Raw genomic sequence first — 18,931 nt, 5'->3', positions numbered from 1 at the left:
AAATGGAGAGTCCGTTTGATGTCTTTATTTTTAGGCCATTATAGGGTGCTTCGGCTTCGCGTGTTCCCTATTAGCGTTGCGGTGAATGCTAAAAAATGTAAATGTGTACGCTTGCTAATGAGCTGGTAATTGCATATAATTACCAGTAAAAGTATACATTTAGTAGTGGGATTGCAGCACATTTCCCATGTTGAATTCAGTAACTGCATCTCCCTCATAATGTGGGGGCTGAGCTCTGTATGTGGTGCTGTGACTTTCATTACAAGAACTGCATGGGTGTTAAGCATTAATGAGTGTTGTAGTACAGTAGCGTAATGGGTGTTAGTAGTGGAGAGTAGAGGCAGAATTAGTCCCATTAGTGGAGAGTTTATATCTGGGATAATTGTCAATTTTCCAATAAAAACTTTGCTGCAATTGCTTTACCATTGCTGATTGCTAGAGGGCGCACAGTTTCTTTTTTCACAGCTCAAGATGAGGCCATCAGGAAACAAAATCATGCCAGTCAGTAAGGCAGGCAGCCAATCATCAGATTCTTGCCTTCTAACACTAAGCATCTCTCTCTCTCACCTCGAGTTGGAGGCTGCTCACTTGCCCGTCTTGTTAATTATGTAAGCCTTACAACATCAGCGGCTAATGTGCGTCTGATGAGTATCTTTCATTCATTGTACTTTGCTAGGATTAGCCGCAGGAACAGAAATCAGGCCAACGCAAACAATAACTGAGTGAATTTACATTTTTGAGTTGATACTTGTTCACTGTACCTACAAGCATAAACGCAGGGCCTGTTCTTTCACTGCTTCCTGACAGCGCTGACACTAACTAATATTTTTGCAGATGATTAATTTGCTGATTAATCATTTTAAAATGTCATAATATGGTGGAAAACACTCACCATGGGAGTAAAACGTCAACAATGGATCAACCAGCCTAAACCAAAACATATTGGGTTTAACTAGGCTAATTAATCTGAAATTAATGTCCAATCTTGGTAATGTTTTTGTTTAATCTTTGTATCTACTTCGCTTTGTCATACATGCGAGTAAACTTAATATTTAGAAGTTTTTGACTGTTGGTCAGACAAATCCAAGACATCAACTTGGGCTGTAAAGCATTTCTATTTATTTTATTTAATGTAACGGGTAAAAAAAGAAAATAGATAAAAATAGAAGCCCCACCAATTGGTCGAGGTTAATGGCTACACTACACATTCTTTCTATAATATTGCCCTTAGATGGCTTTTGCTGAGATTTGGCATGATATAAATAAAAGTGCACTGCACCAGAATCTGTTGATCAAAAAACGAACTTGCCAATTAATCAATAAGTAATCATTATCTGTAGACCTAAATTATTTAAAACTAAAAAGGAAGGCATTTTGCTAAGAGCAACACATCATTTATCAATAATTTAAACTGCTGCTGATTAATCTTCTGATGAGGGGCGAAGCATTTCAACAGTACCACCTAAAATAACAGAGTAAGACGAGAGTGTGCTGAGAAATTATACAAGTGTAATTAGACTAACAAAAATATGTATTTAAAATTTGTTTTAGCGGGCCTGTAGTTTATTAAAAAATAATCAGCTCTTGTATGATTTATTATTAGGGCTGTTGGTGATGAGTAAGAGGTAGGAGACATGCTGTACTTTGCTGGTACTGACTGGTTCCTCTTGGCGTCTGCTACCACTCCCAACCCCACATATGGTGGAGTCAGCACGGAGCGCGTCCACTGCGTTTGTGTATGTGTGTGTACATGTGTGCTTTTTTTTTCGTTCTTCCGAAAAAGCGCATTTATCCATGAAAGAACAAAAGGGGGTGGAGAGGCGGGGGGGGGGACGCACAAAAGAGACAATTTAAAAAGAAATCCAAAGACTGTGATATTGGGCATGTGTGTGCACAGCCAGGAGTGTGCGTCCATCTGCGTGTTTTTACCATAAGACAATGTGTTAAAATGAGCCGCTTTGATTGCCGACGCTTTATGAGTCACAAGTGATGACTCACAATCCACCTCCCCTGAACATGCACCCATGCACTCACACAAGACACACACTAACATACAGACAAACACACCTCGCTCTCCACTGCCTTCATCCACTGACCGTGAAGAATATGTGCAGGCAGCCTTACTCATGCATATTTACACTGAACACATACTCACTCACCTACTCAGCGGGCACTTTCTAAAGGTTATTGTGTGTGAGTTTGCGTCTATTTGTCCGTCCGTTCACGTACACGCATTTTTAAAGGTCACTTCAAGCGAGGCTGACCACTTGTCTGTGTAGCGTATAGATTGTTGGATTGATATCGAGAACACTTGGACATGCAGACAAACAACCATTATTAACTAGGCAGCCTGCTTCAGAGCTCGAAGAACATACAAATATCATAAACAAGCATAGCTGCCAATTATGACCAAGAGCCACTCGTCAATCCTATTCAGAATCTACAATCATTCATTCACCCAGAACCCTTCACGGTCTATTCTTGGAGAGACAGAGAGAAAAGAAAAGGGCAAAATCTGCTACTTGGCTTTAAGCACATTTTCCATCCAGATTATTGCTGCTCAATACTTTTCATGAAAAAATCCATTTCCCCCCTCTTCCTTTGGCTGCTCGATACTTATGAAAATCCAATTTGGCTCCCTCCTTTCTTTCTTCCCTCCACAATTCGTGCATTTTCACCCACTCAAAGTGATTAGTGATCTGTGGGTATCATTTCCAGGGAGAATGATAACTGTGTTTTATGGAGGAGGGGAAAGGTCCAGCGCTCCCCATCAGGGCTGATCTCCCTTGGTGAATGACTGGGCTGGGAGGGCAGACAGGAGCACCGCTGTCCCTTTGCAGATACAGGCAGTTGCTCTACATCACAGGAGAAAAGACGACTCACTTTATCTCTCCCTCGCTTCCTATTTCCCTCTCTGCTCCCTCTATCATTCATTCCTTTAGCTGTTCTCTCACAGGCACGGTCTCTTTTTCTCAATTTCTCCTGCCCACACACACAAACGCACACGCACACACACACACACACACACATATGCTATATATCTTTCTAAGACACCCCTCCCCACACCAATCCACCCCCTCAAAGAAACTCATTTCAGCTTTGCAGGCTCCTCAAAAAGCCTCTTTACGCTGAGCTAACCTAAGCTAGGCTTCGTCTGCACCATTTGACAGCCTTTACATCTCAGTATGCAGAGCAAAAACACACTCGCGCAAACACACACGCAGCCTTTTCATGTGTACAGAGTCTGAAAGAGGCTTCAAAGGTTTAAAAAATAAATAAGAGAAACAGTTTTACTTTTTAGCCTATCACAATCCAAACATCCGTAATAGCGAGGGCATCCACTATACACAAATACACTGAATACATTGTGTAATAATGCTGGAAACATATGTTAATACATGTCTGTCCTTAAGTAGGTGATTTAAAATGCTGAGCATAAGCCAGATGAAGCCATTAAATTTTCACTGCCACCTGGATGATTCACGGCAGACATTTTAAGGCAGAAACTTCAGCAATGTGAGTTTACTTAGCAATCAAAACACAGAAAACAAGCCCAGATAGAAATATACTTGTCATAATAGAGATGTCTTACATGATAGATGTTTAGAGACATCATTTGTTCTCTTCAAGATATTTCTATCTGCTAGCTAGGATGAACGTTTCATTAAATGGCACATTTCAGCGAATGCACGGCAGCCCTGTCACAATGGGAGACAGCCGTCATCACATCGTCTCTCTCATCCAATCAAAGAGCACAATAGACGCAGATCAGCCTGTCACGATCAGGCCTGTCTTCATGTGGGCCAATCAGTGTATTCATCAGCGTCATGCAGAGCCGACCGATCGAGCAGCACCTACCTTCCCGATTTTCAAAAGCACGGTAGGCTCGAGCTTCTATTCAGTCGCACGCATGCAGGCAAAAGTAACAGCACGCTCGCGCACGCATATGCACACACACTCATACGTCAACACCTTACCTTACCAAAAATGAAACATTCCAATTTAACAGCAACTGCACATAAGAATTTGAAGCTGAACAGCTCTAAAAGTCTGAAATTACCATACATTCAAGAGCCTGTCAATACATCCAGCTTCAAAACCATCCAGAATAGCTCATTAGCCATAGATACATAAAAAAGTATGGGAGGTACCTCTGAGCTTTCCTAAAATCACAAAGGGTGGTGTCCCACACAGAGTGTAAGAGGGCAGGAACAAAGAAGGAGAAGGAGAAGGGGGGTGGGGCAGGAAGAAAAGAGGTGGCAGTGTGAGTTTTTTGGTCATCAGTGAACAGTTTTCAAGCAGACCAGTGGCACTTGTTTTTGGGGATGTCTTCAAAAACACTGGGCAACTTGGGTTTTGAGGTGTAGCAGCAATGCTTTCATATGCTGCAGGAACATCTGTTCAGAATCACATGCGCTCGCCAACGTATTAACGGGAGCCCATGTGAGCACCGGCAACGGCAGAGCGAGACATGCTGGAAGCAGATGAAAAGCCATGGAGGAGTGCGGATGTGCGTTTCTCTGAAAGCTTCCAGTCACTGATTCAAACCCTGTTGTAAGAGCACACATGCACATGTATGGCTACATCGTACACACACACACACACTCAGCACTCACATCCCTCTCAGTCAAACTCTTACACACAGATGAGAGAAAATGAAATGAGGTGAATAGTAAAGACCAAATCAAACCATCCATGTTGTCAGTCGGTCAGTCGGCCCATAGATCCATCTCCATGACCTGGAGCCCTGCCAAGTCTAATCCAACCAAGCGCTGAAGCAGCAGCCATCTACACCCTCCCGTTACTCCAGCCTTGACTACTGAATATATATCTTAGAAGAAGTTTCTCTCAGATTCATCACTTAACACCTAAAATAATCTTCAAAAGCATAGTTCAGGTCTAACTGTTTCAGCAAATTGCATTCGTTTCAGCTTAAATTAAAACTCTGGACTGTTTAACGTCTTAATCACGGAGAAAAAACTGACCTTCGTTCAGTGCCTAGAGAGACAACTTTCTTCGGCTCCAGGTGGCGATGAGGTGGGGGAGGGATACAAGGAGTGTTGGAGGAGTGTAGGGGGAGTTAAGAGGTAAGGGGGAGGGAAGGGTGATGGTATAGCAGAGGACAACAGGAAGTGAGGTAAGAGGAGGCCATACCTTGGTCGCCAATCATCAGGTGTGCCAGACCTTAAAGGAAGACAAGAGCACAGTCAGCACAGTAAAGGATCATGGGGTGTGTGTGTGCGCATGTATGTGATTTTGTGATACAGGAGTTTGTCAATGGCATGCTGATGAAGGCTAAATTTCTCTGTGCCGGTGTGTGTATCTGTGAGTGCATGAGTCATCTAAGTTATACAAAATGTCTAAAAAACAAAACAAAACAACCCTCGCTTTGAAGACACTTACTTATCCTAGGCACCGATCCTACGCACAAACAGGTATGAACACAGACGTTTGCACATAGCCATAAACTAGGTCGTACACTTTACAGTATTTGCGCGTCTACATAACCTCAAGGCAAGAGCCACTTCAGATGATTGCGCATGAGATGTAGTACTTACCAGATATCAGCATCCAACCCCTACATACCCACACAGACCAACATACATCTAGGCTGGTTACCTTTTTTTAACCTGGCTATCTATTACTAATGTATTTCCATAACAGACAATGTGCTGAGTGAGAGATGAAGGTAATACTGACATGGAAAAGAAGTAAAAGCGAGAAGAGGAATGATGAAAAAGAAAAGATGGTCATGATTACGAGTTGACTAAAAAGCAAGAAAGGTGTCGATTAGAAAAAGAAGCGAGAAGAATGAGGAAAAGTTTGAACTAAGAGCAGGATATTGAAATAGATAGATAGATAGATAGATAGATAGATAGATAGATAGATAGATAGATAGATAGATAGATAGATAGATAGATAGTACAACCTACCTGGAGTGTAGCTGTGCTCTGGAAAGGTGTTGCGGCCGGCCGAGGAGAGAGAGAGACAGACATTCATTAACATGCATGCTCAGCCCTTGGGTTACCATGGCTACTTACTGTACATGCACACCTGTCCGGGGTTACCGCGGCAACACACATGCAAAAGTCCACGCACGGACACAATGGATACCATGCTGCACTGGTAGCCAAAACTGAGATTTATCTATACATACAGATGAACAGTCTCTCTACGACTCCACGCGGGTACAAATACACATATCTAAGTGCGTAAACAAACACACGCCCACCCACACTTGTAGGGTACACAGGGGTGGAGGTGGGGGTATTCAGGTAGAGGGGTGGGGAGGGGGTGTTGGTGTAAATATACAGTCCTACCTGTAGGTTTGGATTCAAGAGCCATTTACCCCATAACTTACCTTGTAGCCGCTTCCTCTCCCCGGAGCCCCCCGACATATAGCATGCAACACACACTTTCAATCTCGCAATCTCTCCCACATCCTCTTTACCTCTCTCCCCTCCTTCTCTCTCTCTCACTTTCTCTCTCTCTCACACACACGCACACACACACTCACACTAACGTCGACTATGGCAGTAATAATGATGTGAAATAGCAGGGTAAACATGTAGGGATGGATTAGCAGTGCAGGAAGACAAGGGGCATGCATGGTCCAATACTGGGACAGAGTGTGTGTCTGTGTGTCTGTGTGCTTGTGTGTACATTAAACTTTGGGCGCCTGTGTGTGGATGTGTGAGTCTTGAGCTTTGTGTTCATGTGAGTGTTTCCTTGCCTCTGCCCTTGTGCCGGTGGCATGGCAGAAACAGGTGGAACCATTAGCATGCTAACAGCGATTTGCCCTCAAGGACAATGCAAGCCAGGCCAGGCCTAACAAGCCAGGTTCACTCTGCCTTCACTGGAGGGCAAAATAACTTAGACAGTAATTACATTTATGCTCGGGCTCTGCTCAAACTGTCTTCACTTACTACATCTATATTCTGAGTATCTCAAATCATTTTATTTCTCCAAAGTGACATATTGATGCGCTTCGGAACAAAACCCTCATAAATAGTTCCTTCATTGCACTGGTATTAAATATGTAATATACTGCATTTTTTTCAGGGCTGAGAATGCCTACAGTAAATAACAACATTACGCTTTGCAAATACTTCTAGGCTTGACACAAATCTGCAAAAATATGAGCAGGAATAAAAGTGGATCATTTGGGAGCCTTGAAGATACTGTGTAATTGTAAACGTGTACGGAAACTAAGACAGCCACAGCTAAATTGCTTATTTCTAGCTTCAAACGTAGTCCTAAGGATTCATATTTTCCTCTAGCAGAGCATGTTCATTCTGTATTAAAGATTCATAACTGAATTTTTTTCTAATTTTTAGAGGGTTATAATTTTATCTCAAAGCTTTATTGTGCAGCTACACCGAGGCTGCTGGGTTCAAAATAACACAGTAATTTCAAGGTACCATATAAAAGATAAACCTTTATGCCCGGCTTTGCCTGACTCTACACAAAACAACTACACAGTCTCGGCTCATATACTCGCAAATAATGATCATCCCAGTTTTGAAAGCGACAACTCTTTCACAACCTACAATCAACATATTTGCAGCCTTAGATGCTATTAACATGTTTTTGCTTCAGTCAAAAAAGACCTGGGCCTCTAGTCCCCTTCTTTTTTAGCCATCCACTTAATTTTAAACACAAACTGAGAATTATCTCCTCTAAAGTGTGTCAGTGCATCTAGAATGAGAATTTCCTTTGAAAAACTATAAATCCGTAAAAGTAACTCACTGCTAGTGTTGCTGATGCATATATATTGGTTCAGCCTGTGGTTCCTGGGGTTTGAGATATCCCACAGTGCCGGTATCTTGTCACACCAAAATGAACAACAGCGCATGAGGCCAGCTTTTTAAAAAAAATAAATATTATAGATCCACAACACACAAAACAGCCCTCCAGAAAATGTGGGCTATCCAAAGAAAACACATCATCTGCTCAGTTTTTCCTCTCCAACTTCTTTATATCTCTGAACTATCTACCAAGAATGATTCTGAGAATTTAAAGATGGTGTTGCACTCTTCTGTCCAAGGTCTGTGTGTTGGTTAGCTGACTAAGAAAAACTGCACTTTCAGTAGAAAAGCTCAGTCCATTAAATCTGTTTCCAGAACTAATGTCTGTGAGTTTTTTAATACTACTACCAGTAAGTAACTAAAAAAGATCACAATTAACCTTCAAGAGCTGACTGTTAAACGTCTTTAGGCTTTTTTTTTTTTTTTTTTACATTATTGTGCCTAATGTACACTGATGAAATTGACAGATGAAAAAACTGCTGCCGATATGCTTGACACAGCTGAACCCACCTTCTCATTTTTCCTTAATTGCCGAGTTGCCCTTTTGGTTAACTGCAGTTTCCTCCACATAACAAACTGATGCATTTTCCTCCCTCACAGATTTTGTTATTGTCCTTCCTATCAATCAAGGCATTTGATTTCCCCCCTTCTAGCAACTTCACAAATCAACTAGTTTTCCTTTGACTGATTGCTTTAGAATTTAGGGTATAGAATTCGCCTCTTCTTTTCTTTTTTTTGTGCCCACAAAGAATTTAATATATTAAATCCAAAATCAATTAATAATTGTGATACTATACGTGAAAAGCTGGCCAAATATAGAAACCAAAAATGCAGCTGCACACAAAAACAGCTATGCTATTTCCAGTGTTTGTTATCTGAACTTCACTGTCTGCAAATGCCTCTCAAAACTATGTCCCCAAAATGTAGCATATCAACCCATTTCCGATGCATAAACTGCAAATAAAAGGCATGCTATTTTGCACTATATCCTTATCTGCCAAACCTCATGGCTATAAGGGGAAAGCCTGGCTTAACTCAGCTACAAATGCCTTGGGGGGGCATTTTAACCCAGAAGTTTTGCAATTTTATGCAAATTAATAATAAAATAATGAAAACATTGAAAAATGTTGTGTTACAATTAGGGATGGGTATCGAAACCCGGTTCTTATTGAGAACCGGTTCTTGTTGAGAACCGGTTCCCACTGTTTCAATTCCTTGGAATTGTTTGCCATTTTTGCAAACGATTCCCTTATCGATTCCAGTCGCCCTGAATGACGTCACCACGTTGCGGTGTGTCATTTACCTGGCAGGAAACATGTCGCCTAAGCGGCTCAAAGGCTCAAAAGTTTGGTTATACTTTACGAGAACGGATGACAACAGGGCAACTTCTGATACTTGCAAAGTAGATATTTCATTTAAGGGAGGAAACACTTGGAATATGCAAAAGCATTTGCTCACAAACTACGCGATAACCTTAAATGAATGTCGTGTTTTTTAATTCCGCTCCGGACTCGTGAATCTCAACCCAGCAGCAGCGGTAACGTTTGCACGTCCTCTCCCGTTAATGCGGCAGGTAAATAATCAACTAACAGCGCATATTATGTTAGCGCGATCTGCCTTATTTCAAAACCTGCCATTACTGTGCATTTAGGTGATCATGATGAGAGAGAGAGACAGACAGCGTCTGGCTCAGATGCTGGCAGTTCTCGCTGCAGTCTACCGGTAGCGTCTCCTTTCAAGCCAGGATAGACGAACGTCACCGAGCAGTGACAAGTTTGTGGTAAAAGGCTTGCACCCATTTGCCACAGCAGATGCCCCCGATTATCGGTAAGTGAATGTGTTTAATTGTAGGCAGGGACATTACTGGATATTCTTGTGTAATTGCTACAGAATAATTTATGTTAAACTTTGTTATTGTTACAGAAGAATATTTATTTTATTATTTTACATTTACAATTTTTTTCCTGGGGACCCTGTGACACCCCATTGAAGAGCCGTAGGTTGCGGATCTCTTAAGATCTCTGTTGGGTTTGTAAGGCCATGTTACTCCTAAATTTCTATCTTGTTCAAAGAGAAGATATAAAACAAAGTTCTAAGCTAATCGACCTTAGTGTTCTTTTTTTAAAAAGAATCGATAAGAGAATCGATAAAGAATCAATCGTTAAACAGAATCGAAAATGGAATCGGAATCGTGAAAGTCTTATCAATACCCATCCCTAGTTACAATCGCACATCATTTTCATTCAACATTTATGCCTAAACTCTGAAATCTTAATCTTCAAAAATAAAAAGAGAAGAGTCTGAACTGATTTGCTTACACCAAAACTTAATGCTACGCTACAATACCAAGTCTCAGAGCAAATTTCAGCTCTAAAGTAAAACACCATAATATGTTTTCTCTGAAGCTGCAATTTAGTTTGAAAAGAGAATTTCCACATTATTTTAACCATGTAATGCTACGAAGCTTCTTACTTAAGACACAGAAGCACATCCATCTAAGCAGACCTCCAAACTCGAGACTACAATTTATGTGACTACAATTACTAACAGCAGCCACTGGTGCCAAGAGAAAAAACACGACTCTGGCACATGTTTTCCAAAACAATTGGCTTCACTCACAGATGAAATGTGAGTCCAACACTAGGAATAGAAAACACCCCCTTAAAAGGAATAAGTGGCCTCTTGTTGAGCGACGAGTGCCAGAGAAAAGTAGATATTGTATCTGGTGTGAGCTTTTACATAAAATGTCTTCACCTCTTATTTAGCCTGTAAAGCTACACCGCTGTTAGGAACCTCAGTGGTGTTGTGACTAATGCTGGTGCTGGAGCCAGTGCACTGTGTGAATGTGTTTCTCTGTGTGATTGTATGTTTTGTGTTGCACGTGTTTGTGCAGGTATGCGTGTGCCACTGCTGTCTGTCTCCCACTGTGCCCTAAGCAGCAGCAGCAGAACAGCAGACTGGATTAGACTGGCTTGGATCATACCTAATTCTCAGTGCAGCACTGAGTTTCTGCACAGGGCTGATCATAGCTTCACCTGTCACTTCCTGAACACACGTGCAGTGCAAAAGCCCAACAACTGCTATTTATTTTAGCACTAATGATGTAGTCTGCAAAATGCCAAAACTACTAAATAATACTAAAAATTGTCTGGCATTAAGTACCGGGGCATAAAATGATGCTTTTAAACTCTTATTTTTTCTGACCAGCAGCCCAAAACATAAATATATTAAATGTAAAATGATACAAATGACAAAAAAGACAGCATCTCTCACTTTTTAGAAACTAGATCAAGGGAATATTTGGCATTTCTACTTTAGAAGTGGCTTAAATGCATTTTCATGATTACTTAATCAGCATATGACTCACCCAATTAATTGCTTTTTGCTCATAAAATATTGGAAAATAGTTAAATAATAGTCAAGGTAAGATACTCTGCTTGTTTTATTAGTCGGTACAAAACCCAATAAATATTCAGTTTACTTTCATATATGACAAAGAAAAACATAAAATGCTCACATTCGGGGACATTCTTTGCATTTTCTTCCTAATTAATTCATTTTTAATCATCAAAACAGCTGCTAATTAATTTTCTTCTTATTTCTCTCTCATATAGACTAATTATTTCCTCACAAATGAACATAAACGTACCTGCTTTAATACCGTTTTTATCTCCGTGGCATGTTAGGAGTGGTGGTCAAGACTTTCATTATTGCCTTTGACGACCCTCTCCGCGCTGCGTCTGATTTTTAATTGCACTAACTTTTGCTTCCTCGCATCCCCTCTCCTCCGATGACCCGGAAAACTCCCCATGTAGCAGTTTATTTTTACAGTGCTTGCTTTGTAGTGTCATTTACAAGATTGACAGAAAGCACATACTGAGGCGCAATGCACTGTTGTGCTGTGGCGTCAAGCAAAGCCCCAATTTGTTTTTTCCTTTACAATCGAAAACATTTTTATGAAGCCGCGTGGCGCATTTTAGTGCAAATAATAATGTAACAATTCAGAACAAATAGCACTGTTCTATACATGAATTAGAGGATTTAAAATGTTCATTTAATTACTATTATAGCTGCAGCTAATTCAATGTATTAAACAATTTTCATATTTCATGAATTTATAAACAAGAGATTTTCATATCCATCTGTCTTTAAAAGGTAAAGTTTTAAATTGTTCCTTATAGAAGATTCTAGGAAATCTTTATGAATCAGTTAGACAGGGTGTCCAACTGTGAAGCCTGTTATAAGTAACCAGCAGCTCTTAAGGCTGGCACTATGGATCCATGGATTTGTATAATGGAAGCTTCAGCACCGCTGTCCTTGCATCTCATCCTTGCATCTTCACCTTATATCCTCACTGGGAGGAGCTACGATATGAGAAAGAGATGCGAGAGGAGGAAGCAAAAAAGTATATTGAAAAGAAGCCCATATGTTGCCTTTTGTAGTGGTTAATAAGGTCATTTCAAAGTCATTAAATTCTAAATAAATAAATAGACTATGTCACTGATTCTTGTCTTAAAACATTTATATATCATCTTGTTTTTACCAGTGGCTGGTAGGAGGTAACACAGCCTTTCTGTGTGGAGTCTGCATATTCTGCCTGTGCCGATACTGTGCAAAAATATGCATGTTAAGGTATTAACTGATTCTAAGTTGGACATTGGTGTGACTGTAAGTGTGAATGGTTATCTGTCTCCCTGTTGTTAGCCTAGTGATGAACTGGTGCCTGTCCAGTGTGACCTATGATAGCTGGGATAGTCTCCAGCCCTCCAACATGACTCTCATTTGAATAAGCAATTAAGAAAATAGATGGACAGATGTTAATGACCATCGCCAGACCACTACACCATGTGAGACATGGGGAAATCAAATGTTTCTGTGAGTCCACAAAATGCAACAGCTGTTAAAGTTCTAAAGAAAAACAACTGAAAACAAGGTCCAATGCAAAATCTGTAAAGACACCATTGAAACTGATAAGTACTGAATAATATTATATATATAACCTGCTATGGAATGTGTGTGGCTATTTTCTTTCCAGGTACTAGAGGTGGACAACACAGGCAACCCTGGCAACACCTGAACCCAGTGTGTTGACTTTACAACTAAACCTGTCATTGTTAGTTTAGGTTCACTTCTTATGCTTCCTATTTTTTTTTTTTAATTAACTGTTTGTTAATTGCCTCGTTTGTGTGCATCTCCCTTGTTTGTTGTAGGACAGGTGGCCCGATTTGTGAACATGCCTCCTAGATTAAACACGCAGTAATCTCCACTCACTGCCACATGCGTGTAAACAGAGTGGAAAGAGTGCGTGGCAGATATGATGGCTGAAGTCATTTGGAGCTGCGGGTACAAACGAGTGCAGAAGGGGGTAGGCCGGAGCTGAGGCGTGGAAGCAGGAGGGTTAGGAAGGCATCTTTCATCGTGTCTTCTTATTAGTCCTGTTTCCATGGTAACCTAAGCCAGCCTACTGTCCACTAAATGCTAGGGTGCGATATGACGGGTGGCTAAAGGGGATGTGTGATGTTGAAATTGGTGCTGGGTGGGGTGTAAGGTTAGGCTGGTGACAAACAGTAGCCATGGTGGAAGGCCACTCGGCTGGTTTTTTTTGGCTGATGCATTTGTGTCATTTAAAAAAAAAAGAAGAGGAAAAAGAAGAAAAATCAATTGCTGGAGGGGTGGGGGTGGGGGTGGGGGGGTGGGGGCGCGGGCGCTGATTGGTATCGCTGGTGCTGAAAACAAAAAAGCACAGACTCGTTTTAGAGAGCTATCGATTAAGAATGCAAATTATCTCTGAATGAACTGAAGCAAATCTGAAGACACACACAACTTAGAAGGGGGAAATTAACGAATTTGCAATGATAACCATAACCTGGTAGCTGAGTTCATTAAGCAGCTGTTTCATCTTTGTAACAGCCATCAGTACGCTGCCCAATGTATTGCCACTTGTAGTGACCAAAGGCACTACTGGAAGTATTAAGAGAAGGTCTTCTAGCAGTTATTAAACCATCTGCGGCATACTTACAAGTATTTATAGTCTGACTTTTTCATCTTTATAAACACAACACTGTCTCCTTTTTTATTATGCATAAAAGCACTGACACAAAATCACTACACACAATCACACAGACGCAAACAGAGCATCTTAACAGGCTGCAAGCTGTTCAAATTAATGGCAGGCGATAGATTGTACACACATCATTCAGCACCCTATGTATGGTACCTCTGAAGGCCATTTAGAATCAATGCAAATCCATTAACACAGGCAAGCAGGTGTCGGCCATATAACAACCACTGATTTCCAGCATCTAAGCCCTGCTCCAATTAGAGTTTCTCAACATGAGCCAACAGCCATGTCCACAACTGATCTATATAGTTATTGTGTTTTGCCAAATGCACCTACTGAGCTCCTCAAAACCTGCACCCAGGCATTTCAGTGACTTTCAGGAATTTGTTTCAAATTGTTTTCAAGCTCTCTTCTCCAGCTTCACTACACTGACTTCTCTTCCTGGGAGTGGGCTTAATTTTGGGTTCTGGAGGAGCTCACTTAAACTGGGAGCCACCGGCAGGCGTAAGAAATCAATCTCAAACATAATCAGTATGCATGTCTTGCACTGTTTGTGAAGGCTGCTGGTCCATACACACAAATTGAAGGTAAATGTGAAGGTGTGAATGAGAAATAGATATCTTTGTTGAAGGACTTGGTGTTTGTAAAGAGAGGTATAAATTTTGAGATGTTAATCCACATATGTAAGCGTATGTACATGTGTCTTTTGAGGTGTACATGTGTATGTGTAAAGGATGGGATGTATATGATGGGTCAGCATGATTTTGGGCCTTACCTTCGCTGCAGTCATTGCCTTGGTAGCCGGTGTCGGAGCAGTCGCAGACAGCCTGGTCGTTGACCACATTGCACACCCCTCCGTTCTGGCACTGATGGTCTGGGCCACAGCCAGCTGTTACTGTGACGCCCTCTGAGCCGTCCAGCGTCACCAGTGAGCCGTTGATGCTCACTGCCGTGATCCAGCCACGGAAGGCAGGGTGTTCCCGCACTGAAGGAGAGGTGAGGCGGAGGGGCGAAGAATGTAGCTCTGGGCTCACCCCGCCCATGTAGGTATGACTGAATACTGTCATGTCTCTTCTCTTACTCTTCACTTCCGCCCATCCTTCCAATCGCCCATCCACCTCCAACGAGGTGTTCCTCCAATCCCGCTTGACACGCACTGCGTGCCACCGCCCATCACTCACCGCCACACCTGACTGCAGCTCAGCCGGCTCAGCACAGAAGATGGAGAAACGCAGCCGAAGGTGACCGTGGAGAAGCAGCAGCTCCAGAAAGTCGCAGAATCCCTCGTCATCCAGGTAGAGCAGCAGGCCCTCCTGGCTGTGAGTCCGCAGGCTGAAGCTCAGCACACTCTCGCAGCAAGCGTTCCATACTGGGAACCGCCCCCACTGGCTGGAAACGCCTCCAAACTCCAGGACCTCGCCTTGGGCCTGGCCCCCCACGCTGCACAGGCAGAGCCCCAGGAAGAGCAGTGGGGCTGCCGCCCAAACACAAACCGCCATTACACTCATACACACACTCACGCTCACACTCACACACACACACGGAATGAGATAGTGGCTAGAGCTGGGGTGTTCCCTCTAGCCTACAGCTCATGGTGACAACTGTAGGGGCCTTTGAAGAACTCTTTATGGGTTTCTCAGGTGACCCTTCTATCTTGCAATTGCTCTTTTCAAAGGTTGGCTCCTATAGGATTCAGCTCCAGGAAAGGGAGGGGGTCAAACAGCGGCTCCCGCCATCCTTTCAGTATGCTTTGGACATCTTTTTTTCCCTTGGCCTCTTGTTTGTGTCGTCTCTGAGATGTTCAGTGTCTCCTCTCCATTCAGTCTTTATTCTTATCTTCTGACATATGAGATTCCAGGTGCGTGTGTTTGTGTGAACGTCTGTGTGAGTGTTAGATATGTGACAAATCGTATGTGAACTCCATCTTTGTGCCCTAGATAGGGCCTTATCCCCCATGCAGGCAATTCCCCACGGAGTACAAGTGCAAGTGTGTGTGTGTGTGTGTGGCTCACACACTGGTAATGGAGAGAAATGACACCGTCATAGCAGTATTTTCTCCCCCTCCTCCCTTTCTTAGTAGGGCAAGACTTAAAGTGTGTGTGGGCAAAAAAAAAAATATGTGTGTGTGTGTGTGTGTTCGAATGTATGTGTGTGTGCAAGTGAGGTATGTGTGTCTCTCACTGCCGCGTCATCACTCTCTCCAGCGACCTACAGAGAGAACAGAGACGGCACAATCAACCAGGGTCACACACACACACTCACACACGCATACATATATACAATACACAAACTCTCACGCACACATACACAACCTGATCCCGCTGTTGTTCTCAGATTACTCTTTCTCGTGCATTTCTGCACGCATACACACAAAGACATCATATTGTCACACTACACAAGGAGCAGGCCCACATAACTCTTTATAAACATACAGAATAACACGTAGATTTTTTACTTCCACGCAGCCCACACGGCAGTGGTTTAAGCCAAGCACATACAGTATATAGGCACGCGCATACATACATACATACACAAACAGCACCTCCTTCAGCAGAGCTCCCATCATGCCGCAGGAGATTTTTATAAGGTGGCATACCTGCGGCGGCCTTAATGTCCAAAAAGAACAGCTGGACCCACTCTGACACTGGCGGTATTCTTACAAATTTTAATCAACAGCTTTCGTGTTTCAGTTTATTTTGTAAATGGGTTTAACGAGGCTACCTCGCGGCACCGTCAAACACTGTGTTAGGTTCATCACAAAGAGCGGGAGCAGCACCGCGCGCTGCGGCGGATGACTCAAACCGCCTCGCTTTTATCGAATTAACGGCTTCAGAGCCCATTTCAAACAGTTGAACACATTCACACGCGCACACACGGCAGAACCCCACAGTGGCAGCAAATGCACACGCACAGTGGACTACACGTAGCGTCTTCTAGGAGTCTTTGAGAGGCGAAAAGCGGCGACATCACAGTTATTGATAGACGGGGTGAATGAATGCGGTTGAAATATCGATTCTCGATTTGCGGCTATATTTTCTCTCCATTTTTTTCTCCCTCTCGACTACACCGGGGGTTCGGTCTCATCACCTGAGCCCTTAGCGCTTGACGTTAACTACAGCTTAGCTCGCCGGTTACCTGTTAATTACTTCTTTTTTTCTTTATACAGTTAACCTGCTGTTTTAATTGGAATTACACCTGTAATAGTGCCGTGGCAGCCTCGCCCCGGTAAATAAAAGGCAAACCGACCGCGGTGTTCCCTCAGCTCAGGCACATATTACACTAGAAAACCGACCTACCTCACGCGCATCCTGTGGTTCCGTGGCAACAGTGCCGCGCGCGGCTCATCGATTTCCCTTCCATTTGAGGAGAATCTCCCCCGAATTCGCAAGAGAGGAGAGAGCAGGCGCGCGCCTGGTGGCAGACTGAATCGGTCTACCGGACAGGGACGAAACTATCATAGGATCGCCTCCAGGCGACAAGGTGCTATTGCTCTCTCTCTCATACACACTCTCTCTAGCTTCCCCTTCCTCTCTCTCGCTCAGTCTCTCTCTCTCGCTCTCTCTCTCTCTGACTCAATGCCGCTCTCCCCCTCTCCTTCTCTCCGTTCTCCTGAGGAGGAAAAGGTGCAGTCTGATGCTCTCCGCGAGACTCGACAGAGGGAACGTCACGTGGTCGCAGGAGAACGATGGAGTGTGAATGTGTATTTGTGTGTATGTGTGTGTGTGTAAGAGAGAGAGAGTGAGAGGAGAGGATGGGCGGGGCCGCGCGCCGCTGCAGCACCTTGGACAGCGCGCACTCACCGCCCGTACGAAGCTGAAACGCTATTACTGGAGGCAGAAAATGAGGCGAGAGCCTGGGTAGATCCGAATGATTAAATCCGTGAGTGACAGTGAGGATGGCCTTTACTTCACTGGCGCCACAGGAGCGAGAGTAAAGACAGCGATTCAGTGAACTGTGGGGGGAAGGACGGATTGAAGAGGCCGTGTCAGTTTACAGATCTCTCTCAATCTGTTTCTCTTCTCACACAGAGAAAACATAATCCATCTGAAAATAGATTACATACGGTGTTCAGACACCACACGGACACATTACTGTTCACACCCTCCTTAGTTCCAGTTAAGAGAAACCTTCAGGGTGGATAAGGCCCTTGAACACTCTGACCTCAGCCCCTTCCAACACCTTTGGGATGAGCTAGTGCCATTTCTGTGTCAGGCCTTAAAGCCCACCAGTGTCTTACTAACTGTGCCAGGAGTGTTAATCTCACGCTCTAGTGACTGAACTGGAACAAATCCACAACCATATAGTGTCAGCACATTAGACTGAGATGTTCAACAATAATTTATGGCTGCCATATATTAGATAAGAATTAGAGCATTATTATTATTATTATTATTATTATTATTATTATTATTATTATTATTATTATTATTATTATTATTATTTTCTTTTCTTTTCAGTTTGATTTTAATTGATTTTAGTTATTGTTCCCACAGTGGAATTTATTGTTTCACTTTCCTTTTAAGTGTTTTAAAACACTTTGTTTTTGCTGTCTTTTCATTAGTTTCAGTTTTAGTTTTAGTCTTTTTATTTGTCATAATGAGGGTATTTGTCAGGGTCAAGATTTAAGAACCTTACAAAAGGTATTCCAAACAAAACACTTTGTGAAGACAGTTGAATCACACTCATCTTGAAATCCTGGGTCTAGGTAAAGAGATGCACCCACACCTCAATGGGCAGGTTGTTGTCAAATGCAACAAGCTGAAAAAGAAATACATTTTCCTTTCCAGTTTTATGCGCACAATGTTTTGTTTTAGTGGATTTTAGTATTTCTTTCTTAGTTTTTGCATATTTGTCTGACTTGCATGTTTCAGATCATCAGACAAATTTTAATATTAGACAAAGATAACCCTAGCAAACACAAAATGCAGTTTTAAAAAGATTATTGAATTTATTAAGAGAATAAAGCTCTCCAGACCTACTTGGCCCTGTATGTGACAGATTAACTGCCTCCCGGTTTTAAATTATTAATTAACTTAATTGTTAATTATCCAAATTTTGGGCG

The 18,931-nt window shown here is 42.5% G+C and overlaps 1 protein-coding gene across 6 annotated transcripts in view; it reads right to left on the bottom strand.

The window, feature by feature from the left end:
- nrxn1a (neurexin 1a) overlaps window positions 1-17,543 on the bottom strand; it is a 68,843-nt gene extending 51,300 nt beyond the window's left edge. For 4 of the 6 annotated variants that reach the window (XM_006791034.2, XM_006791038.2, XM_006791037.2 and 1 more), the window contains exons 1-4: window positions 17,166-17,543; window positions 14,645-16,077; window positions 5,934-5,951; window positions 5,155-5,184 (exon numbers count right to left, since the gene is read on the bottom strand). In XM_006791034.2, coding sequence (XP_006791097.1) covers window positions 5,155-5,184; window positions 5,934-5,951; window positions 14,645-15,377 — 781 coding nt within the window. In that variant the 5' untranslated portion in view covers window positions 15,378-16,077; window positions 17,166-17,543. The remainder of the gene's footprint in view (window positions 1-5,154; window positions 5,185-5,933; window positions 5,952-14,644; window positions 16,078-17,165) is intronic. The other 2 variants (XM_006791035.2, XM_087844740.1) reach the window with 2 other exon arrangements.
- Window positions 17,544-18,931: the final 1,388 nt, after the last annotated feature.

The sequence above is a fragment of the Neolamprologus brichardi genome, chromosome 8 (genome assembly GCF_056152115.1).
Source record: "Neolamprologus brichardi isolate AB-2024 chromosome 8, ASM5615211v1, whole genome shotgun sequence".
In the NCBI taxonomy this organism is placed as follows: Eukaryota; Metazoa; Chordata; class Actinopteri; order Cichliformes; family Cichlidae; genus Neolamprologus; species Neolamprologus brichardi.
Note: the sequence above shows the minus strand (reverse complement) of the source record. Positions and strands in the feature narration are given on the sequence as shown.